The sequence below is a fragment of the Magnolia sinica genome, chromosome 19 (genome assembly GCF_029962835.1).
Source record: "Magnolia sinica isolate HGM2019 chromosome 19, MsV1, whole genome shotgun sequence".
NCBI lineage: Eukaryota > Viridiplantae > Streptophyta > Magnoliopsida > Magnoliales > Magnoliaceae > Magnolia > Magnolia sinica.
In genome coordinates, this window is record NC_080591.1 from 642506 (window position 1) to 667380 (window position 24875).

General features: G+C 39.9%; 2 protein-coding genes across 10 annotated transcripts; one reads left to right on the forward strand and one right to left on the reverse strand.

Moving 5' to 3' along the window:
- Nucleotides 1-55: 55 nt before the first annotated feature.
- Nucleotides 56-12889, forward strand: LOC131235726 (uncharacterized). 9 transcript variants are annotated; one of them, XM_058233052.1, is made up of 6 exons: nucleotides 57-198; nucleotides 2470-4350; nucleotides 4460-4485; nucleotides 5304-6246; nucleotides 6536-6588; nucleotides 12084-12889. In XM_058233052.1, exon 2 carries the CDS (start codon nucleotides 2659-2661, stop codon nucleotides 4291-4293), a length of 1635 nt encoding a protein of 544 aa, XP_058089035.1. In that variant the 5' UTR covers nucleotides 57-198; nucleotides 2470-2658; the 3' UTR covers nucleotides 4294-4350; nucleotides 4460-4485; nucleotides 5304-6246; nucleotides 6536-6588; nucleotides 12084-12889. The 9 variants fall into 9 exon arrangements, with proteins under 9 accessions (XP_058089039.1, XP_058089035.1, XP_058089034.1 ...); XM_058233051.1 differs by lacking the exon at nucleotides 12084-12889 and adding an exon at nucleotides 7427-7734; XM_058233057.1 differs by lacking the exons at nucleotides 57-198; nucleotides 6536-6588; nucleotides 12084-12889 and adding exons at nucleotides 210-438; nucleotides 502-740 and having other exon boundaries at nucleotides 2470-2569; nucleotides 2666-4350; nucleotides 5304-6419.
- LOC131235621 (SNF1-related protein kinase regulatory subunit gamma-1-like) lies at nucleotides 5303-12252 on the reverse strand. The gene is made up of 7 exons (XM_058232882.1): nucleotides 12021-12252; nucleotides 10196-10487; nucleotides 9917-10009; nucleotides 9501-9867; nucleotides 7853-7986; nucleotides 7205-7616; nucleotides 5303-5662 (listed from the first exon to the last, which is right to left on the reverse strand). The coding sequence occupies exons 1-6, from the start codon at nucleotides 12250-12252 to the stop codon at nucleotides 7226-7228; spliced, it is 1509 nt and encodes a 502-aa protein (XP_058088865.1). The 3' UTR covers nucleotides 5303-5662; nucleotides 7205-7225.
- Nucleotides 12890-24875: the final 11986 nt, after the last annotated feature.

A 24875-nucleotide genomic window follows, 5' to 3' on the forward strand; every position in this document is an offset into this window, starting at 1 on the left:
AGAAAAAGCGCAGGGTCGCCGTGTCCACGGCCACACTCGCCCGAAAGATCTCTCTTTTTATATTTGCATAGAAATCGACGACGTCGTCTGGTATCCATTACGTGGCTGAGCAGAAGCGTCGTGTCATCGTCCCCTTCTCTCCCTCTCTCGACTGCCATGCCGATCGAGTAGAGCTCTCTCTCCTCGAAGAGAAATCAGGTGATTTTCATTAGAGCAGAAGCTTAGAAGCTGTTGCTGTCGTTTCTTTTCTTTATTGTTCCTCACTTTTTTTCAGCTGGAAATGGCAATTTCAGACGTGGATTTCTGTTTATTTGTTTGGCTGGGTTTGGATGTACGATTGAATTGAATTGTAGATACATATATAGGAAATAGCGAATATGAATCAGTGTTTCAGAATGACAAGGTCACCCTTACGTTTCTTCCACGTCCCATTCTAAGGTATTGCGACTGCGATTCGGAGTCTTTAAGGAAGGAAATTGCGATTTGGTGACCCATTCTAAGGTATTGCGATTGCGATTCGGAGTCTTAAGGAAGGAAATTGCGATTTGGTGATTTCAGCTTTATGAGAACAATAATCGCAATTCAATCTGATAGTGCATCCAAACACATCCTTTGTCTCTGTATTTTTGCAACATTTCTCTTTATATTTATCTATTTATTTCTGATGCGTCCAAACATGATCTTCGTCTGATGCTGCCGGAAATTTCCATGTAAAGCTGGATTGATTTCTTCCATAAGATGTGAGGTTTGATGAGCAAAGCATAGCTCTTTCTCTCTCCTTTTATTTTCCTCTGTTGCTTGTTTCTATTTCTTTCTTAATGGCTTTCTTTTTGCTATATTGAAAAAATTGAGGAGATTTCAACGAGTAAATCCCTATTCTTTGCAACTGGTGTTTCCATATTTTCTAATTTTGCTGGAGACTGGGGAAGCCGTACTTCTGCTATTATTTTCACCATTTTTCCTGCTAGAATTTAAAACCTGATTAAGATGAGATTGTCTTGTCAAATCGGCAACTTTTAAAAATCATCTTTTGAATCTGTCGAATAACGACAGGTTTAACTCTCTTGGATTTGGAATTTACACGTTTTCTGAATTTGAAAATTGAGCAAGTTTTTGACTAGTTGCAGATGCGTTTGGATGTGCTATTGAATTGAATTGCAAGTAGTTAGTCTAATAAAGTGGAAAGATCTAGACTGGGTTACAAGTCACAATGACATCACTTTCAAGTTGGATTTGAGAGGAACGGCACTTCATCAGTATGAATGCGAGGAAATACCATTGATTTTTGTTGATTCCTCTTTGTTAGCCTTAAGTTTTTGCTATTCAATCCACTTTTCTATCCACATGCAGCTTGAATGTCGATCTTTACTCCCTTTTGCGTAAATATTTTTGGGTATTAAACATTTCCATCTTTGTATGTTCTTATATTTTCTGATGAGTTGGGTCCTTCTCACCTCTTTCTTCTAAAACGCAAGATTTTTCTTTGTTGTTATTAAAAGGAAAATGATTTCTAGGCATTTGTTCACTTTTGCGAGTTGCGTTGTTGTCTCTGTGGAAAAAAGGATTCTTTCTTTTCTTTTTCTTTTTTGATTTTTCCAGTGTGCTGGGGATGTCTTGGACAGTGTTTGGCTGCTTGCCAAGAAAACCAAATTTTAATGATGTTTCTTAGTTTTCATGACACGAAACTTGCAGTTTTATTCCATTCACATCCAACTTCGAAGTAATGTATAGCAATTTGGCACCCATTCCCTTGACATTGATGCTGATGATAACTACAATTCAGTCCTTTCCATTTCGATCATATTGATAAGTGCAATCAAATTCGATATTAAATGGCCAATTAGGATGTATGCTTTTAGATAGGATACACTTTGCTCATGCATTTCTTGTGTGCCATGCTTAGAGAGATGACTTGTTGATTCCTATGTAACACAATGTCCCTCGTTTTCCTAGGTTACATAATTTTCCCTCATTTATCTCAATAATGGTTGGAGAAATTCTTCTTCTGTTATCTGCATTGAAAGCTCTTTACTTCTTTTTGTTATAGAAATATTGTTCTTTGTTTATTTCAGGTCTATAGCTTTCTGTTCTCTTCTTTTATATCTTTAAGATGTCAAGAGAGGGAGAAGAATTTGTTCTTTCATATATGGTGGCTTTGTCGTAATTTTCAAAAAACATTTGTCAAAAGGTTTGGCTGTATCACAAAGAAATGCTGTCAGCCAAGGCTCAAAATATCTAGTTGTTTTGTTCTATTTTTATTTGCATATTTCAAAGATGATTTTGCGTATTTGTTTGCCTCCTGTTCAATATCAGAAGATTAGCTTATTTTCCAGAAAAGTAAGACTTATTACATGTAATGGATGATTTGCAGCATCAAGTTCTTACTGTCATTGAGCTTGCTTTTGCTTTCTGTACTTTCCCAAATGTGTTTTACCTTATGTTGAATTCACTCCTCCATGTTTCTTCAAGGACCTTCTGAAAGTGAGGTTTGCAGTGCAGTTCAGTGAATTGTGCAACCATCTTCAGTCTATAGAAGCCTTCTTGTAGAGAGGCGAGCTAAAGCTGCCTGGTAAGCTGTATGGGACTGGTTGCTACCTGATGATCTATACTGCTAAATGGAACTGTAAATGAGAGTGGACTACTTTTCTTCTGCTTATCATGTCAGACTGTCCTCAAAAACATGTGTTGAGTGATGGAAAAGCTAGGGCATTGATGGCACACCAGGTGCAAGCAAGCTGTGATCAAGCATGCCAAGTTCATGAACACGGTGCTACTCATAGTGAGAGAAAGGAACAAGGTAATGATGATAGGAAGGGGCAGACTGCTATTCAGATCTCTGTGTCTAAAAAAGCTGAAAGGTTAGACGTAGACAAGGGCCTCACTAATATTTCTGAATACAAGAAAATAAGGAGATATGGACCAGTGGGGTTAGAGCTGGCACCTGATTTTGTCCAATCTGGAAAAGAATTGTTAAATCAGAGCAGAAGAGTCGGGATCACAAATGAGTTTCCCATGGGAAACTCAGGAAACTTGCTCTTTCCCGATGTGAAAGCAGAACAGTCAGACTCCCTGTATATTTGCAAGCTATCAGGATTTCCTGCATATCAGGACAACTGCGTTGCTTCTTCGTTTCCTTACTTTGGAAACACAAGATCAGAACAACAACACTTTCCAAAGTTCAACTTCAGTCAAAAACTGGAGAATATTTTGCCTCCATACATGGAGTTGCCCATCTTCAACAGACATCCTTTTAGGCATCAAATTGCTGTAAAATCAGGATACAATGCCATCAATGTAGGCTCAAGTAACTCAAATTTACTACTAACAGAATTGGCATTGCCTCCAACTGAAATTCGTTTCCAAGTAGAAGGTACAGTACAAAGACTGGAACAGCAGAAACAACCATACGATTCTCCTGACAAGAAAGTTTTGTCTGTTCAGACCTTCAAGGATGATTTAACAGGTTCAACTTCCAATTCTGTACCATGTGGATTTAAATCCAGGGGACTAAATATAAGGTCACATGCAAGACAAAAAGATGAGAAGGATCAACCTAGCTTTGGGTTAGCATGCAAAGAACCTGTTGCAAATACCCGTTTTACTCTTACCGAAGATGAACACCATAACTGTCACAGCTGCTATACTTTCGTGGCCTCCGATGAAATGGATAAAGGACTGATTGCTAAAGCTTCTCGAAATCCAAGTGCGAGGAAGAAGGATGGGGTCCTGAAACTGAATGACAATTCTTTAACAGATGATTTTCATCTCCCAGTCCTTGTTGGAGAACAGGGAAGAGGAATAAAAAACGTCATCAGCAGATTGCCACTGAGCCACAGCAGCACACCTGCACATCACTTGCTACGAAGAATGCCATCGGGCTCTCTCCATGATGTGGAAACATTGCAAATATGCTCGACTGTGGATTCTGTGGAGGGAGTTCCTGGACGTCCTCCAAAGCTCTCGAAGACAACCCATCATCTTTTGATCACAAAGAAAACTGATGTAAATTTGTCCAAGGGAGACCAATTGATTACAAAGTCAGCTGCCTCTGCTGAATTCAAACGAAGTTCGTTCCATGAAATGATTGCCGTGCCTCCTGTTTTCTACAGCCAAGGTAAGGACAAAGCAAAGTTTCAACATCTGGGAAACTCAACTGATAGTGAAGAGAAGCAAGATGGGAATGCCATCACGACGGGTTTTTTGCGTATACAGAATGAGTCATCAGCTGAAACAGATAACATATCTCTTGGTGTTAATCAATCCAGACCCTCTCTTCCAGGCATGTGCTTTTAACTGATCCCTAAATCCATAATTCTGTTAAAGCATAGCCTGAACTAAATATGAACGAAGGTTCGCAAGTTTGAATTGTAATGTATATGGTACTATAAAGTACTATGCTACCTATTGCATCTGTAGTGTCACTCAACCTAATATGTGATATTTGCTTCATATTTTGCAGGTTTAATTTCTTCACCATCACATAAGGTACGGATAGTCTTTGCCATCTTCTGAAGAGTCAAATTTTCTGGTCAACCATCTTTTGTCTGAGCACTAAAGTGAATAGGTCAACACACATCTTAGCTACAATGCTTCAGAACTTCTGCATATTAGTGCGTTACAATTCTCAGGTCTTTGTCTTGCCATTTATATAGTAAGACCTTGGAACGTTTTAGAGGAAATATATGACATAGAAATGGTCCACTGAAATAATTTAAGACCTAATGACTTCAATATTAGGAAGTTCTTTTTACTTGTTTTCTAACCATAGGTGCTGCTTGTCCCAACTATTTGGGGTCAGCTTTTTTAAGGAATTCTAATGATTACTTGGCAAAAGTTATGTGATCTGCTGCCCATCAGACACCTTGTATCTGGACTCATAAAAGAGAGAGAAAAAAAAGAAAAAAATAAAAGACACGCCTTGTATGAGGAAAATGGACAGTAAGAAAGAAACTCACCAGGAACCTATATTTATTAGCAGACCAGAGTAGCTCTTGGGAAAGTGTATGACGTTGTTGAGCCCTGCACATAATGAGCAGACCAGCCTAGCTCTTGGTGGAGGGCACGGCATTGTTGAGCTCCAATAGTTATAGCCCCAATCTCACACGTGTGCACATTGGTGTTTCTGCTGCGATGCCTCCCTCCCTCTGTTGCTGGATTTTAAAAGGTATAATCTAATCAATTCCTTCGGATGTGCTAATTGGCATATGTGGCATCCAATCAACTAATGCTGCATAATATAGATATCTTTTGTTGCTAATGAAGAAATAACAGGACTCTTCTCTAACTCACTCCTTATCTCTTAGGTTGGATTGGTGGGCCAAAATGCAGAAAATTCTCTGGCAGCAGTGGCTTCAACGAGCAAAGAAGTGAGAATCAGAAATGTGGCAACTGCATCACCCAATATTCAGGAAGAGCTTCTTTCCAACTTAGCCGTAGCCACTTCTGTTGACGACAGGGGATTGAGCACATTGAGAACTGAGAGTTTTGATGTGGAACACGTCCTTTCCCATGTTGAGCAGCCCGAGAGTTCAAATTTCAGTCCTCATCAGGGCAGTGCTCTCGGCCCAGAGCCAAGCAGCAAATGGGTTAAGCGTCTCAGGCTAAGCACAATGGAACCCCTTGCCCTTGGTACGAAGAGTTCTAAAACTGGTGTTGCATCACCCTGCAAGAAAGTAAATACGCCATTTAGCAGAATAACAAATGACAGCAAAATGAGCTCGGAACCTCTATTGGTTAAACCACTTGGGGCAGTACCACAGCAGTTGGACAATACCATGATGTTATTGAAAAACAGAGAGTTTTCTTCAATGGATTTAGTGAAGGGCCATCCAGATCTAAGTGCATCATATTCTTGGATTCAGAGATGGTGTCACCGTCAAGAGGTTACTGAACAGGAGAGAGCAGCACCACAGGTGGTGGTGTGCAAGCCAGAAAATCCAAAGGCAACTCTTGAAGAGGTTCAAAGGAAGCAGTTCCCAAGCATTGCAGCCATGGCATTGATGGGAAAGGCAGTAAGCAATTTCCGACCATGTGAATTCAGGAAAAGGGGTTCCCTTGTGGTTTGGAATACTGAGGGGTTTTGAGGACTTTTAAGGCTGGTTAGTGAGGGATGCATGTTTGACTGCAGCAGCCGCGGAATTAATGGGAAAATCCTATGTACCAGAAAAGAAGAGATGCTCTTGCAGGATAAGGGATTCTGAATTTGGTGATGGGAGTGTAAAATCTCAGATCATGGATCATTTGTTGGTATGTTACCCTTACCTGCAATTTCCTGTTTTTGACTTTATTATAGACAAGATCTTTTAAAACTCGGTTCCCTAATTTCTGGCTTCTACGAAATGACCGAAGTGAACTGAATGCCGACCAAATACATACTCATATTTTCGCTTTATAAATTCAAGGCAAGTGACATTACTGAAGTGAAAGTGAACCTGACATATCTGAATGACAAATTTTGTGTACCTGGTTTGTTCCTGGAGTTTGGATGAATCGTTGGTGTTGGAAATGAATCATTCCTCTTATTCAAATTCTGCAGATTTCCAGCAATTGGAGTCTTATGGAATGGATCAGTTGTACCTCTGTTATGTGGTATGCTCTGGATCTTAAATCATTTATATTGTCTATGGTTTTTATGCTCTTTTCAGTTTCTTGATCGTGTAACCTAAAACTAGTTGAGAGTTGTTTGTGTTTAGGAGTGTAAGATCATATATCATGTAATGTCAGTGGTGGTCTCTTTATACTTTATATCATATGCATTTGGTCTCAAGATCCTGGTAACTCTATGTGAGTAGTTTTGGACCCGAGCAATTCTGAACAATACCTCTCGAGTTTTGGACCTGAGCAATTCTGAACAATACCTCACGAAATATACATGTAGGTTATACTAGTTCTATTCCACCCGATCTCAAGCATGCAGAGCTAAAATGGATGACTCTTTGCCATTCATAGATAAACTTCATAGAATCCATATCCACTGTCAGCAACTTCCCCTCGATATAATTATGACTGGAGCAAGGTTCTAAAACACGAACTCGACTCTCTGTGGCCCCAATCCGAGGTCTTCGACTTCAACATGGGGCAACTGTCTGATTATTTAATTGAGGTTTTCCAGTTTTGAAAATGATTATGCTGTAAGTTGATTTTCATGTATTCAATCTCTATTTCAAACTTCTGAAAACCATGTTGAGTGAAGTCCACTGCATACCTAGTAAAACAAGAAATATAATCAGCAATAACCAGTCATTGATCTGATCTGCGTATGGCACCCAGCCTGCTCCAGTGCAGATTCAAAGAAACCTCCACCATTAATCCTTGAATCCATCAACGGTGGAGAAAACTGCATGATTATGTCTCTTAATGTCACAACACCAGTCACGTGCTTAGACTCGTCAACTATGAAACTGCAACTGTTTTTTGTTGCCATCAGGTTTTCCATTGCTTTCTTGAGGGTGTCAGTCATCCGGTTGGTTACTGGGTCCATTCTCTGGAGAAATTTGCTTTTCAGACAGAGAATTCCAGCTGAGAGAAGAGCTCCAAGATCTCCTTCAGTTGTCGGGTCTGAGCTCTGGTTGTTTCTTCTGGCATCCAAATTGATGAATTCTTCAACCGTCAGACTCCTGCAAGCAATGTCATATGCATCCATTATTACATCTGAGTATGTTTCAGTAAGATGTCCATGTATTTTCAATCATCATTGAAATAGCACTTGCTGCCTATTAAAACGCTGATACTCAATCATTTCTCCAACTATTTCAAACTATAGTAGCGATTATGTAATCTCAACTTCATGTCAGAAAAGTTCAAACTTATATTTTGGATCTTGATCAACCAACAAATGGAAGGTAGAACTTACTTTCTGTTGATGAAGAGATCATCGTCATCCAGTAGAAAGTGGATGTCATAATTCCTCACATTTCCTATCAGAGTTTTAGTTTTCATGTCCACCACCGGAACTACATCAATTCGATTTTCCACAAGCTGTTCACATCAATGCCATGACCATTGTTCTCAATCCTGAAGGAAAAAGAAAGAGAGAGAGAGAGAGTGTGTGGTAGCATTTTCTTTAGAATCATACTGAAATTAAACTGAAGTACCTGACGGGCATTTCATGAGAGTTGCAAGGTCACTATGGTAGAGTTGTTAATGTCCTGTTTGCCCAACAGTTGATCCATGTCCCACACATGTAGGTTGGTCCTGCATCTATGAGAATGGTCTAACAAGCTGTTATTTGAAGTATTATTCATAGCTTCATCCATCTAATAGAAGTTACAGCAAGTCATGGTACACATTAAGCCTATGTTCCAGTTCTAAAGGAGGGTTTCCTCCTCCCGGCTACATTCGCCTGTGTCTCAAAAATACTTTCGTTTTCTTTGATAGGAGTTTTATCATTTTACTCTCTGTTGCTCAAGGATTGTTTGGTTGGCACTCAGGATTTGGCACCAATCAATTTGTTCCTCTGGGCTTCACCCTAGATGCCAAATACCGTCATGAATTTTGTCTGGTCAGTGTTGGGTCATTCTAAGCCAATCAATTGTTACCAGAGAAGGCTGACTAACATAATCTCCAAGAATCACTAAGTGAAGATCTTACATCCCTATCCTACCCTAATTCCCTGTATGAGGCTGGCTACCTACCCTCCTACCAGCAGACATGGATGCCAACATTTGCCACATGTGTAATACACTTATCAGGCCATCTCTTTTGTGCACTCCTGGGCCAACCAGCCTGTTGAGGCCCGGACCTCTATATGGTGTGGCATGCATGATGAATGGGTTGGACTGCACATGCGCATCACAGTGGCACATGTGCCTACATTCAAGTGTGTGGGTGGAAAGGCGTGTCTAAGCTTAACAAGCACACAAAAAACTTCGCGTGAAACAAAACTCATGTGGCCCCATGAATGTTTCAACGGTGTTCTTTCAATTCCCACTTTTTCATCCCGTGTGGCTCACTTGAGTTTTGGATCCACTTCATTTTTTGTCCCCTGTTCTAAGATGAGCTGTCAAAACAGATGGACGGTGAGGATTTGGAACTTCCTGCTAAAGGCTGTCACAGGAAATCCGCATCCTCTCATTCTTAACTTCATTACTTAACTAGAAACTGATTAGATTTCATTGACTGTAAGGTCTAACCAGTGCGCATTGTGGATGTTTATTACCATAGTTCAAAAACTTAAAAGCCTGATTTGACTGAATGTGCAGCCAGGTAGAGTCAAATTGAAGACTCAGATGAGTCTTGGCTTGATATTTAATATTAATTGTTTATTTGGTATCGTAGTAATAAGTGTCTAAAATGGCTATATGGATACAAAAAATAGCTTTAGTTCATGCAACTGCAGCCTGTAGCACTCTGGATGGAGAATGGAGATAATGTCCTCTCTGTGAGAGGTCACAGGTTCAGAACATAGTGCTTTTTGTGATGAAAAACTGTTTCCAACCGAGTAACTTGGATCGAATAGTCACAAGTCATGTCAAGTGGACCGAGTTTTAGAACTATGTTTAATACCAGTCAACATGGATGTATGCACCCACTACACTTCTAGTCATGTTGAAAGGATCTAGTAAATCCTTGACTATGGGGAGTACCATTGTGAGGAAGCCGGTGACAAGTGAGGCTTTCTGGTCCATGACGGAGATGACTTTCAACGGATGCTTCACAAAGAGTAACAGGACATGAAAGAGGGTGTCATCTGAATGCACAGGGAAGAAAGGATTCCACATAAATGACTTGGCCAATTCTCCCATCTGCTCAAGATCGTGAGGATCAACAGTTAAGATGGTATATATTGGACCGATTAAGTATGGATGTAGAACCATAGTGTGGTATTTTCCAGAAAATATTAAAATAAAAACAGCTCGTTTTCCAAATCATGGTGAGATCAAAGGTTTATTATGTACTTAAAATTCGATTCATGTACCTTAGTTCTTCCAATATGAGAGATTTGTTCAAGCATGGAGAAAAACCCACTGCAATTGCTGTCTTTTGATTCTGCATTGGCTTTATCACATTCCTTATAGAATGGAAATAAAAAATTAAGTTTGAGCCTTTTCTAGTTATGGGAATCCCAAATCCATGGATTTACACATGAATATTCAGGAAGAAAATTATCATGAATTTCTAAATATATAGATTTCTCTAGAACTTCTTGGAACAATAGTAACTTTGATGGTTGAAAATCATGCATCCAAAATCTCACATAGTAGGATGGAAAGGGAACTGGATATATACCTCAATAGACCATAGAACCATGCTATAAAAATCAATGAAACCGATATTGCGCTCCAAAAATTTCTGATCTCCAGAGTCCGAGACATCTGTGATTGGGGCACCAGATACGTTCCTTTCATACAGAAAAGGGATTGCATCTTGCAAGCAGTCATTGAGATTCAACTCCAAAACTATCCAAGAAGAGTGAATAGATTGAGATTTTTCATCGGTAAGCCATATGCACTGGTAATTAGATTGTGAGGGTAGAAGAAATCCAATTCAAGATAACTAGCTAGGGATGGAGAAAAAAAAAAAGCCAAGTCCCCAAGAAAAGGAAATACACAAGTTCATAAACCATGTCAGGATAATGCTTTTGCATATTCCCTTTTTAAATAAGTTTCACTGATCAATACTGCATATCTATGATCATCATCATCTTGACCTTTTCACCAACAATTCGGGTGGGTTTTAAATTTAGATTGGCAACAGTTTTACGATCAGGTGCCCACCAGAAATGAATCTTCCTCTTTTACCCAGGCTCTTGCAACAGCCCATGATAGAGGCTCACATTGACACCACTAGTAAGTCAACAAGTTCCACCCAGTATTAACCCCAACCTGCCTATTAGATTCACGCTCCGAAAGGCAAGCAACGAAAATGGGGTGTGGTGCGTGCGAGTGTGTGTCCTACATTGCACTTCAGCAGAATTATTGCCTGCGACCAACAACAGGGAATTTGTGAACATTTCATGTCTAGAGGATGCAGTGCTAGACGAGCACGCTAAGCATGAACCAATACTGGAACTCTGTACCTACATTAATTCGGGGTAGTAATTCGGGGTAGCCCAATAGAGACTTGAGGAAAGAAAAGAGTAGGAAAAATGTCCATAATCTAACCTGGTAAAGAAAACCGCCTGTGCCAGCAAAACTACCTCCCTCTATCACAATCATGGTTTTGAGACTCAGACAAGTCTAATACAGCTCGTTTGAGTCATCATGGATTCAGTAGAGTACCCAATCCAGTTTGATACCACGAGCCACCCCTGACTCGGGTGAGTTGGAGCTGATCAATGAGTCGTTCTGAGTCAGAGAGTCTCTTAACCATGATTACAATGCTACTCGGATCTTGCATTGGATGTGTGAGGTGTGCCACCTTGTTTGCACCCATGCATCCCAGAAGTTTCATACATGTACATCATACCCAATGCATTCCATCTTGGTTTCACTATTACTATTACTAATCTTTCATTTCTCCATTAATTGGTTTCCTGGATAGAACATGGAATTCGTACATGATTTGCCTTTTAAAGTTTGTAATGTGGTGATAAAGTATTGTGAAAAATGAACATCCAAATAACTTGGATGCATTGGTTCCTTTGTGATCTCCGTTGTTCCAAATGCAAGACGTTACATTCATAGTTCTAAACTCGTTGGATCGACTCAAAACAAGAGCGAGTCAACTCGACTTGTGAGTTGGAAAGTCAGTCCTGGGTCTGGCTCAATTCCGACCCAGCATGACTTGCATTGATTGGAACTGAGTTACTCAGTGAGTCACAGTGTGAGCATTAATAAAATGTAAAATGGGGAGGGAATCAAACCCACAACCCGCAGGAAAGATGAACTCAACCAGTGAATCGATGACTGGTTTGATGACAGCATTTACATTTTATATTACCTATCTAACTATGTTAATAAATATCTACTCTAATCCTTAATTCTTTAAATTTATAGTTGTAAAATATTAAGTTGAGTCTGGTTGAGTTTTCAAGCAATCTGGCAAAAAATTGAGTAAGTCGAGTTATTGGATTTTCAAACCATGGTTACATTTGAAATGGCGGGAGAGAGGAATGATGGTACCAGGGGAATTGCTGATGCCAGGGATAGAACTGATGGGGATGTGATCGAGAAATAGCTGAAGTGCAGTGGTTGAATCGATTTCATGGTGACTTCCATCTTCTTCTGTGCCAGAGATGATGATGCTGCCCCTCTTCTCTGCCAATCCGCCTTCAGACTCCTTCATTACATTATCCACTTGCTTGAGATCCATGACACACAGAGAGAGAGAGAGAGAGAGAGAGAGAGAGGAGGAGCTTGAATCACACACACCTGCTCGCCCTTTTCTTTCTTGCCTGACACTTGCGACTGTTTTGAAGTGTTGGTCTTAGTTCTTTATTTGTTTTGAAAAGCGTCGCATGGTGAGCTTATAACGATGGACAGAGCATTTTGGTGGCTGCCACACCCACATGTCTGCTTATATGAATTATTTTGTTAGCGCTGGCAATGGCGGCTCTACTAGGTTGTTCAGGCCCGGATTTTGAATGAATCGAAGCTGGGCCCGTCGGGCGGGCCAATTCAAATCATGGTTCACAGACTAAAAACTCGGCTTGACCTGATTGCTAGCCGAGTCGGGTCAACTCAAAGACTCAATCGAGTCTTTAATCGACTAAACCTGGTTTTCCTTCCTTTTTATAGTCAAGACGTGCGGTCTCACCATTTTGGTTCAAGGCCCCCTATATAATTTTAATTTTGAAACAAAAAGCGGTTGATCAGCCTTGTAAATGGTCCGTTAATATCATTATTAGTTTCTTTTAAATCCTTCATTTTAATCTTTTCACCTTCTACTCAATTCTACTAATGGATGGCCCCACAAATCTCCATTATTTAAATTGCCCTCTAAAAGATTTTTTTTTAAATAAATGTTTTTTTTAACTAAAAAGAAACATTTTTAATTCAGTTTGCCTAAAGAAAACTAGTTTTGTTTGCCTATTTTCTGAAATGTACATATTTTTAAAAAATAAGTAGTTTTGCTATTGCGTTGTTATCAAATACTATTTGTAAAAACAAATGCTATTCAACAAAAAATTTCATCCAAAAGGTTAACAGAAGAATTATATGATCCACAGTCCAAGGATATGCTCCCATGCTTAGGATTTTCACTTGTGCTGGCACAATCAAGGCACTTTGTTCAGTAATCGTCCTTCAGTCATTGGGGCTCCACCACAAATGGACCATGCCCTAAGAATCTCCTAAATAGAATAATCTAACACTTAATGGCATGAAAAATATTTAAAAGGAAAAAGAATAAAATATGGTTCAAGATCTTCATCGTTAGACATATCTCAACTTAAGTGGGTTTGGCTGCATGAATCCTATTATGCCATTCCACTCTATCAAAGGTTTGGGCCTTTATATACTTAGAAGTACAGATGGGCACAGGATGAGTGGGCTCAACTTGTCTGACTCGACCCAAATTGAGTGGGTGAGTCGATATGAACAGAGTAGACTTCGCCCAATCCGAACTCAAACCGAGTCGAGTCCGAGTCATCCATTAACTCGACTTGAGTCAACCCAAAATCCGACTTGGTACTGACCCAACTCGGATTCAAGTAGTGTATGTGTGTAACCTACCTGACGCAATCAGACTCAAACTCGGATTGGGTCAGGCATGCTGGACTCGGTACCGAGTCGGGTCCAGTTCAAGTAATATTTATTTCAAAACTGGGTCGGGTCAGGTCAACCCTAAATTGGTCCTACTTGACTCGATGCCCAGCTCAACTCACAAGTTTTTATCTTGCCAAATTAGACATAAAATTCAGGCCCAGGTCTATCCCAGGGACCTTATGGCTCAGCCCAAAGCAGTCTGGACTAGCGTTGTCAGCTGTCCATTGTTTTACTCATGTGGTCATATGAAAGGTGACCAAATTCTGCTTAGTTAAGGGTCTGTTTGGCTCTGCTAAACTGGTGTCTTAAAAATAAATAAATAAATAAATAATTGAAAATAATTGTTTTTGGGCTTTATTTGATTAGATATTTAATTAATCAATTTTAGAAAATAAATTTCCAAATTTGCACTTATGCAGCAACTGGTCCTTGATCTTAACTTTTCGGCTGGGAAAGGCGGGAGCGGATTGCCTGTGACCCCTGGCAGAGATATACCTGTGCCCGCGGCTGTGTGGGGTCCACAGAGTTTTTCATTATAAATCCACTCCGTCCATCTGTTTTCAATGGCCACTATAGGGGAGGATTTGAAAAACCAGGTAGATCCAAAACTCAAATGGGCCACACCAAATTAAACAATGGGAACAGAAACATCCACCGTTGAAACCTTCATGGAGCTGACCATGATGTTTATATTCCATCCAAACCATTCATAGGGTTATTACCACTAGGAGTGTACATCGAGTCGAACTGAGTCGAGCTAAAGCTGGCCTTAGCTCGACTCAGCTCGAACACTGGCTGACCTCAGCTCGAACTTGGCTCGGCTCGATTCAGTCAACAGCTCAGGCCGAGTTCGAGCCAAGATCGAGCCGAGTTCGTCATTGAGGCATTTCCACAAACACTTGAACTGCAACTTCACAATCATCAAACACCTTCTCAATAACATTAAAAAAAAAATTAAAACTTAAAAAAAAAAGTATTTATTTAATGTACATACCTTGCTTGCCATCGACCAAACCTTCGTTGCCACCCGCCACATTTGGTTAAGTCATTTTATCAAACAGTTGGTGAGCAACATCGATGGCAAAGTAACCGAGTCACCAAACTGGTTCGATCCAAGTTCGATTCGAGCTGGATTCAATTCGAGTCGAGTCGAGCTGGGGCCTGCTTGAACTCATTTTCAAGCTCAAAAAATCATCTCGACTTGGCTCAAACTCAGCTTCGAACCGAGTCGAATTGAGCTCTTTCGAGTCGAGCGAGCTAACCAAGCTAGCTCAGTTCGTGTACACCCCTAATTACCACCCAGATAAACTGTAGGCGCAAATATCATCCTGATACAAAACTTGTCACCCTCAGGCGAGTTCAATTCTCGCTATTTGGTTTGATATGGCCCACAAGAGTTTTTTTATCAACGTGATTTTTAAATTCCTAACCTATTATGTTCTTATAAAATAGATGGACGAGGTGGATTTGTCACAAACATATCTATGAGCTTCGCAGCCCCGGGCATAGGAATATTTCACAAGCAGTCAGCTCCTAGAAAAGCACTCTTCGAATGGAAGCGATTGCATGGTATCCTGGCCACTGCCGACATTGGAGGTGTGTTGATGTGGCAAAGTTTTGTGGGCCTGCCATGATATGTATTGTATTAATATTTTCTATACATTTTGTGAGATTATTTAAGGGCATGGGCCAAAAAATGAGACACATTCAGATGTAAAGTGATAAAGTGGTAGGACAATGATGACTACCACTTAAACTTTCCTAGGACATGTTTGGTCCATGGAACTGAATGATATTGAATTATGTTGATGCAAAAAACTAGTGCGTCCTTCATCGTCCTTTCACCTGCACAAGAAGGAGATAAAGGCTCCTCCGTCCTTTCACCTGCACAAGAAGGAGACAAAGGAGACCCTGGCTAGAGCCGGGGACTCTCCGATGCTAAAGTCAGGAATAGGATCATATAAGAGGGTTTTTGGGAGAGTTTTTGCGTACATTTCACCTTGGAAATCTCCTTTATTTATAGAAAGAGGAGGATCCCATCGTACCAGGATTCTTATCCGGATATCTTGGAGATTTGGCGTCAATCCGTTTTTAGACGTCAACCGATCCCAAAATCTTCGGGATCGGGGATCCTTTTACTAGATTTTCGGAAAAGTATTTCACTTTGTACCGTTTCTACCTTACTCGGATCAGGCCGGGCCGACTCTACTGATGAGTGAGTCTCGGCCCGGCTATAAAGGGTGGAGTTACTTGCCTTCTCTTAGATGAGATGAGTCTAATTCGTACTTAGTGTACTCTCTTAATTTGATAGCCGACTCTGTAACTGACCTAAGGATGATCAATTTTATGGTCGATCGGGTGATTTCTAAACTTTGGGCTTTAATCGGCCTCTTTGGATATTGTTGTCTCGTTTATCGAGTCAACTTTATGCATCTCGTATATTTTGTCTTATGGCTCTGGACATTGTAAGTCTCGGTCGGAATTCATTTCCTACAATATGAGTTAAGTCTCTTCTTTAGACATTTGGTATACTTGTCTCGGTCAGGCTTGTTGCCTCGGAATCCCGGGCAGTGTTAGTAGAGTTGGTCTATTCCCTAGTCGAGTCCCTGGACTTGTCTCATTTTTCCCCAACAAATTATATTAGACAAGATTAACATTATTATTGCACAATGATTACATGTTTTGAAATACCATGGTATTACGGCCATCCAATCTCGGATAAAATTTTTGGTAAGGAAAAACACTAGATTAAGCAAAATTATGTTTGGCAGACCATAAAATTATAATCAACGAACCAAATTCACAGCAGATGTTATTCATTTGTGTGTGTGTGTGTGTAGGCATGGATAAACACATGCATCAATGTGGCTCACATGTGGTGGATTTCAAAATCCATGAAAATCATGCTTGGAGCAGAGTGTTAAAAAAATCCTGTGGTTTAGATTTGCTTCAATTTTGAGCGATGTCTTAAAATAATCTCACAAAACGCACGAACAGAGTGTGCAGTCGACACACCACCTGCATACCCTGCAGTCGGCTTCGTCGTAAAACGGAACATCTCTCTTGCTGGTCGGTCTGTTAACTGCACACCATTATAGAGCCGTACACCTCTACACATGTGCCATCATATCACGTAAGTCAGGGATCAAATCCATCCACGAGTTGGTCCAACCATGCTTTCCCTAAAATTAATCTAATCCACTCGGAAGGTGGGCTCCAATATTGAAAAAGCTGTAATGATTAGAATAAGTGTTTTAGAGCCATGCATTTGTTTTACAAGTTGTTGCCCACCTAACCAGTGGATCAACATAATTCTTGGGAGTAGGGTATCAATATCGTGGTGCCTTTTCTAATGGATGGATTGGATCTCAGACCCGATGGTAATGGTGAAGCATGTACATGAGTTGTATTGGACACGCTGGTGGCCCGAGAAAGCAGATGGTCTTTACTTTTCTATAATAACGCCCAACTGCAATCGCATATGATTCCAAAGAGCTAGATCCACGATTTATGTAGGCCACACGCTCGACTGCAATAGGATATCATACGATTCCAAAGAGGTAGATCCTTGATTTAAGTAGGTTGAAACGTCCTCAGAAAATCATTTTTCTTACACACGTACACTTTTTATAGGTAAGCAATTATCATAACCGTTTATGAAGTTGCTGCATGCAAATGACGAAGAGCCCTCGTAGAAACGGAAGCCTAAATGAGTGATGGAACCCAAATATATGTATATCTAGGGCCCAATGAGGTTTCAATGGTCAGTGTTAAATCCCCACTGTTTCTTGGTGGTGTGGCCCACTTTGGTTTTGCACATGTCTCATTTTTTAAACAATCTGGCGAAATTGATGGACGGACTGGAACGGACATTGCGGTGGTCTCACGGAGCATACCGTACGTTGACAGGCAACTCGCATTCGGACGACTCCTCAGATGCGCCAATCACGAAGAACTTCTCTTTCTTTCGGTGGTGACTGGTGACTGGTGCGTGTCTCTATCAATTGTTTGAAACAACACCTCACCTTGCATTTTTTATTTTTATTTTTAATCAAAAAATAATTTAAAAATAGAACGAAAGAAAACTACGTACTCGGCCCAACTCACCTATTGGATTTGGACCCATAGAGATCGAGGATTCGACAGTACGGAACCCTAAGAGCTAAGAGGGTCCTTGTGCCCTTGGGTGGACATGAGCTGTTTTCTCTTTTTGTGCATTGTGTGGATCGGTGGGCCTTGCCCCATAAACCCAAAAATCAGAGACTAGGATCATCTGATCGATCCAATTTTGAATCACGGCGATACATGGATGGAGGGATGGGAACGAGGATTGGGTGGATCTAGGGAATCACTCATGTCCGTGGATCAGTGACTGTGGGGCCTAGCTTGATGTATTTGTTTTATATCCATGCCGTCCATCCCTTTCGCAGCCTCAAATCATGGACTGTGGCTCGTGTGGCATTATATTAACAAAATAATAATAATAATAATAATCCAAATAACAGGCGACCCATGACATAAGAAAATATAATAAGAAAAAGGGATGATTGAAGACTGTAATCTTTAATTTTCCATCCAACCTCTTGATAACGTCATACCGACATGTATTATGTGAAAACAAACCTATCAACTTGATCCAAATCTTTTATGGTCCCAGGAAGTTTTTAATGGTAGGCATTCAGTCACCACTGTTTACCATGGTGTGGTCCATCTGAGATTTATATCTTCTTCTTTTTTGGGTTCATGCCTTAAAATGATCTTTCTAAACAGATAGACAGAATGGATATAAAATACGTACATAAAGGTGGGTCCCACAGTCTTGAATCCACCGACCTCATAGTTCTCCGGATCTAGCTGAGATTGGAGCGGATGCTAACGTGCAGATGTGACCACTCATGTGGACGATTCTTATGCTTTAAAAAAAAAAAAAAAACCTCTCTCTTTTGTTTTTGTTCTTTTCCTTTTTCTTTTTCTTTTTTTCTTTCTTTTTTTCCTTTTTTTGTTTTTGTTTTTTTCCAGTGACCATACCGATGTGAATTAATTGGAAGCGGATTCCGTCCTGCCCCAGCTTTACAAATTACGGTACATCTAGAGGCTCTGTGGGGACCACAGTGATGTCTTGAGTTTTATCCACGCTGTCCATCTTTTTTTTCTAAATTATTTTATGCATAATCAAAGAAATTATATAAAAAAAATATCAAGTGGACCACGCCACAGGAAGCAGTGGTTATAGTGACACTCACCGTTAAAACCTTCCCAAAGGCCTCGTGATTTTCATTTGCCATCCAACCTGTTCATAAGATAATATATGGCTTAATGAAGGGAAAACACAAATACCAGCTTGATCCAAAACTTCTGTTGCTCCCGAGATTTTTTTTAATGGTGGAATTTTAATCCCCACTGTATGGTTCTCTCGAGCCTTGAATCTGGCTCATTTTTTGTTTTATATCTTAAAATGATCTTAGAAAATGGATGGACTACGTGGATAAAACCCATATATCAAGATGGGCCCCACAAATCCATGCATGGACGAATTATTGTCCAGCGGGAGCAGGACGCGATCTGCTTCCGCATTACGACAGTTTCACTGTTTCCGCATTTATCTCTTCTCCGATGATTGCGCTTCTTATACAAAGCTGTCACGGTACGACCAGACATGCCATGGGCGCTTGTCTTTTATTTTATAGAGGGACCCGATTCCTCTGCACCACCTGTTTGCGTGAAATATACATGATCTGTGGGCTTCATCATTTTGATCATGTAAAATCCACTCCGTCCATCAGGTTTTAACCTCGACTTTAGTTTATAAAATGGAAGATCAGATAGATATAAAACTCATGTACGCCACACCACAGGCAACAGTAAGAATGGAATGCCAAGATAGGTTTTGTGTGTGGGGGCCACCGTGGTGTGTGATTTTCATCAAAGCCGTTAATAAGGTGCAAATCATCAGAATGAAGTGACGATACAAAAATCAACATGATCCAAAACTCATGCAGACTACACTGAGTGAACAAAAACGTTTCAGTAGAAATTTTACATTGTTTCCATTGTAATAATCCATCGGAATTGATCTTTTGTATGTACGGTTGCAATAAAGACGCAGATTGCGTGATTTGCGACACACACCACCGACCTATGTGGTGTTTTGACGTGGCAAATTGCTGTGGGCCCACAGCTTTTCGGTGCTGAGTACAACAAGTGGTGTGTAGGCGATTCTGGTCCATGAAATATTCATCCAGAGTCTGATATTATATCTACTGTTACCGGAAAATATGATACAACCACCTTTAAGGTCAGGTCGGCCTAACTATGATTATGGACAGGGCTCAACCAAACTATCTTCTACGTTGGCTCAGTCAGACAAACGGTCATTATGGAGATACTTCACCAAAGAGGAACTAACGAGTAAAATAGGTCCAAGTCATGGTACAGAATGATATAGGTTGGGATGGATCAGTCCAAACTTTCTTCAAGAAAGTGGACAAATCATGCTCTGTCAACTTCAGCATAGGCAGCCCTTAGTCGACTCGGCATAGCCCGGGCTCGATTTAAGAAAGCCTTGTTCGGCTCATCTTTAGTTAACCAGTTGAGTTCTGTTAATAAAGTTGAGTTCATTCCAATAACACCCGATAACATTAACTACTCTACCCTGATCATGGGATAACTGACAACATCACCACATATTCGGTTCTCATCCAATTGTTGAGATTGTGCTGAAATTAATGAACTCCCACATTCTACCTAACGGTATAAATAAACACCTTATCCAGTGAGATAGGTATGCAAAATCTCTCACCTGAAACCGTTTACACTACTTGGACACAGATTCTTAGCATGATTTTAATATCGAAGGGTCCTCGTCCTTAAGCCCGGTGAGGGTGAGCCTGATTTATGCATCAGCATTTATTAAATTTATGCATCAGCATTTACTACTTGGACACAGATTCTTAGCATGATTTTAATATCGAAGGGTCCTCGTCCTTAAAGCCCGGTGAGGGTGAGCCTGATTTATGCATCAGCATTTACTGTATGCATACCTGCAGTCATTTCACTCCATGTCTCACCTCTCTACTCAGACCAAAAATCTACAAAGGACCGTCCTACACTGGATGAAAGGGTTAAACAGTCCATATCAGAATACCAGCTGGCTAATCTTGATCCAAGGATGATAGCCGGTGGGGCCCACCATTCATGTTTGTATCTGAGGTTGGCCCCACCGTAAGATAGAGCTAGACCATCTCGCCCTGTGGACTGTTGTCCACATAACGCAGTAACTTATGGTATGTACTCCATGGATTATTACGTAAAAGTCTCCAATCTGTAGGTAAAGATTGGAGTGGGCCCAATCAACATGAGCCGAACATGTGGCGAGCAATCGCCGGCCACTAATAAGGCGATGGAAAGTATCTCACATGCAACCCACCCAACATTTCTTTAATAAGGTGCTTCGCAATCACATGGGTACCACGTGTATTTGCCTCTTTCCTACTTCTGCCGTATCTCCACAACAAACGTGGTCTGCAGATTTTTCCTTCGAGAACTGTCCATGGAGCTACCCTACTAAAATGAACGGCTGGAAACACTGGCTTTCAAAGTGAACGGCAGAAAACAAAATGGACAGTGGTCTATTTTCTTTGCGGGAAAATTTTTAAAAATGTGATCGATAGGATGGTTTGATGAGTCTGATTTTTAGATCATGGTCCAAATATAAAAGATCCCACTAAATAAAAGGTCCTCATCTATTTTATACTGCCACGTGTACTGTGGATATAAAGGGTTCCACTATCTTCCGATTCTACCGGTGAGACAGAACATTTTTCTTTGATTAGGTGATCAACCAAAGAAAAAGTGCCTATATCAGGGCATCGCAACACCACGTGGGTTGTACGAGAGTTTTCCACGTGGCACTTAAGGTGAGTACGGTGGATCCGGAGAACCACCAAGATCCGTTAACTATTTCTAAGGTAAACCACATCACAGGAAACAGCTGTGATTGAATGCCCACAGTTAAAAACTTTGTAGGGCCCACCCTAATGTTTATTTTCCATCTAATTTGTGGATAAGGCCGCAAAGGCCTAGATGAAGGCAAAACACAGATATGAGCTTGATTAAAAATTGTTGTGACCCCAAGAATTTTTTAATGGTGGCCTCAATCAGCATTTTTTTTTTTTCTATAGTGTGGTCCACCTGCGATATCTATCTGATTTATTTTATTTTATTCTTATAACGCTCTAAAATAAACTGGCAAAACGGATGGACGGTGTGGGTATAAAACATATATATCAAAGTATGCCCGACAGTCACGGAACTACTGATATCTGTGGTTAGCCGGATCCACCATAACCGCGTTCGAGCAGGGTCCACGTATAACCAGCGAATAGGAAATGGTGCCCTCAGCACTGTAAGCTTATCGTACCCAGCTTTCTTTCCCCGATGTGTCGACCACCTCAGAGATTAAAAGATACAGCTCATGGAGATTAACCAGAGCAATAACCAGGCTTCTACACTCATCAGGTGGCCCAGACTTGTACATTGGACCAGATAGCCTACGGTTCATTGATTTGATGGTGTGGCAACCTAAGGACTGTATCAGCTTCATTTCTACTTAAGGTGATCTTTATGATGAGGCCTACCTTTTTCACGGATCAGATATCTACATGTAAGCATGTTGGTGGAGATAAATGTTATGGTCTAGTTGGGTGGTGGTGCTCAACCAAGTACCTAATTTTTTTATTTTTTTTCCAAATGAAAAACGATCCCTTAAAAAAATAATAATAATAATAATAAATAAATAAATAAATAATTTTTAAAAATGGGATAGAATGACAGCGTTGAGCATACGCATGCACTCCGCAGCGGTATACGTACATGTTGGTGCGTGCCTCGTGCATCCAAACTCCCGACCTCTTGGGACACGGTTTCCTGCGAAAGGCTTTCGTTATGCTAGTTGGAGTCCACCGTTATGTTCGCGAGATATTCATCCGTCTATCCGCTCTGAGATATCATTTTATGATATATGACCGAAATTGAGGTGAATCCAATATTCAAGTGGGCCGCATAAGAGGATACAGTAGGAATTCAGTGAGCATTGTTAAAACATTTTTATAGTTACATAAGTTTTGTATGAGACTGACTTTTTCATGTTTTCACTTCATCTCACTAGGAATGGCATTATAAGCGGTTTGGATGGAACATAAACATCAAAGTTGAGCCCAAAAAGGTTCAACTGGTATGACATTCTTTCCCCAGTTTTCCTTTCATACGTACCACTTGGGTTTTGTATCCCTTCTTTTTTCTGCGGCATGTCCTAAAATAATCTCTCAAAGCGGATGAACGGGATGGATTTCTCACAAACATCACTGTGGCCCCACCTTACATCCCTGCGCTGGAACTTCCTGCTAAAGGCTTTTACAGGAAATCTGCGTTCAATCCCTTAGTTGTTGAATTTGGTATCTTTTTCTCATATCAACCGTTCATTAAATTTGTACTTATCGTCCAGCTAGGATCATCCCCTTATAATTATTATTTTTTGTTATGTCCCATCTAAAGTGGGGCTATATAACTTGGACAGCTTTTCTTGAGGCACACATTACCATGTTTACGACGGTTGTGCGCATGAGTATAAAGAGATGCACTTTCCTGGTATCGAAACTACCGTCTGTTTTAATGGCTTTCTTTTTTGTCTCTCTCCTTCTTCTTTTCTTTTCTTTTCTTTATTATTATTATTTTTTTTTTAAACTTACATGCCCCCTGGGCACCGTGAGAGTTCCTGGATAACCTCACTTTTTAAAGCTTCAGTTTTTCATGCTACCGACACTTTTTTAAAGTTTCTTGAGACAAAACTACCCTACATTTGTAAAGAAAGCTACCCTTAGGCATGTTTGGGAGCATAGATTTGGAACCACTAAATTTGAAATCTTCCGATCGCGTTTGGTACCATGGATTCAAAATTCCCTGGAATTCAAAAGTAACTATGCATTGTATATTTATAGGAGTTTGAATTTAATTATTAAATCAACTTTAACATATCTAATTAGTAAATGTATGTAATGTTTGACACAATTGTTGTAATAAGCTTATCGAAATATATATTTTACTTGAAGATGATGAAATTCCTAGTCTCAAATGGGCCACAAGCATAATATCACATCCGAGTGACCAACCAACAATTTTTAGCCATTGATTTACATTAACAGTTTTTGGATGGCACCTATGATCATATTAAAGTAATTATAGTGATGTAATTGATAATCTAATTGTTTTGAGATATCATTAGTGGGTCATATACAACTCTTGGAAGGATTTTAGATGTAATCCTCTAGATATGAAACCCCAATTACTTTACAGTTGCAAACATACTTGGGGATTTGAAATCCCGTCAAATCCCTAACCCCCATTTATGGTGCAAAACAACACTTTAGACCTTGTTTTATAGACATTAGTTTTCTTTTATCACTACTCTTTAACCTTTTAAATGTTATTTTCTGGTAAATTTTGTATTTTTTAACTGCTCACTTAGAAACTTTTACTTTAAAAAAAAAAAAAGTTCTAAGCTTATTTGAGAAGGTAATGAGAGGGGGGAAAATATTTTAGAAGAACCACCTTTAGAAGATGGGTTTGTCTTCTCTCTTTAAAAAATTGTTCGCATGTTAGAATTGGACTCAATTTTGAAAGGTTAGACAGTGTTCAAATGAGATGATTTTAGTCCCATTTGAAAGCTCATCAAATTATCTTTTCAACAAGCCTAGGATCAATTTGATTTAACTTGTAACAAGGGAGTTATGATTGTTTTGTGAGAGCGTGCAATGCTAAAAATGAATGTAAATGCTAACATGAACTTTAGTCTAATTTTAAAAAGTTAAATAGTATTTGAATGAGATAATTCCAGTCTTATTTAAAAGCTAATCAAATTACCTTTCCAATAAGCTCAAAATTACCTTGATCCAACTTGCAATGAGGGACTTATGATAATTTTTATGAGATCTTATAATGCTGAAAATGAGATAAGTACTTTGCAAATGCCATCATGAAATTTGAGAGTACTTTTGAAAGGTTAAATGGTTTTCAAATGAGATGATTCTAATCCCATTTGAAAAGTCATTAAATTATCTTTATAACGAGCTCATGATCACCCTAATCTCGCATGTAACGATGGAGTTATGACCATTTTCATGGGCTAGCATGATGCTGGAAATACGAACATGAATTGTTACGTTCGATATCATT

Coding starts and splice junctions, on each gene's coding strand:
- LOC131235726 (XM_058233052.1), top strand. CDS start 2,659: ATGTCAGACTGTCCTCAAAAACATGTGTTGAGTGATGGAAAAGCTAGG.
- LOC131235621 (XM_058232882.1), bottom strand. CDS start 12,252: ATGGATCTCAAGCAAGTGGATAATGTAATGAAGGAGTCTGAAGGCGGA. Junction 10,010..10,195: donor TTCCCTTTCCATCCTACTAT/GTGAGATTTTGG, acceptor CCATTCTATAAG/GAATGTGATAAAGCCAATGC. Junction 7,617..7,852: donor GATCTCTTCATCAACAGAAA/GTAAGTTCTACC, acceptor CATTGCTTGCAG/GAGTCTGACGGTTGAAGAAT.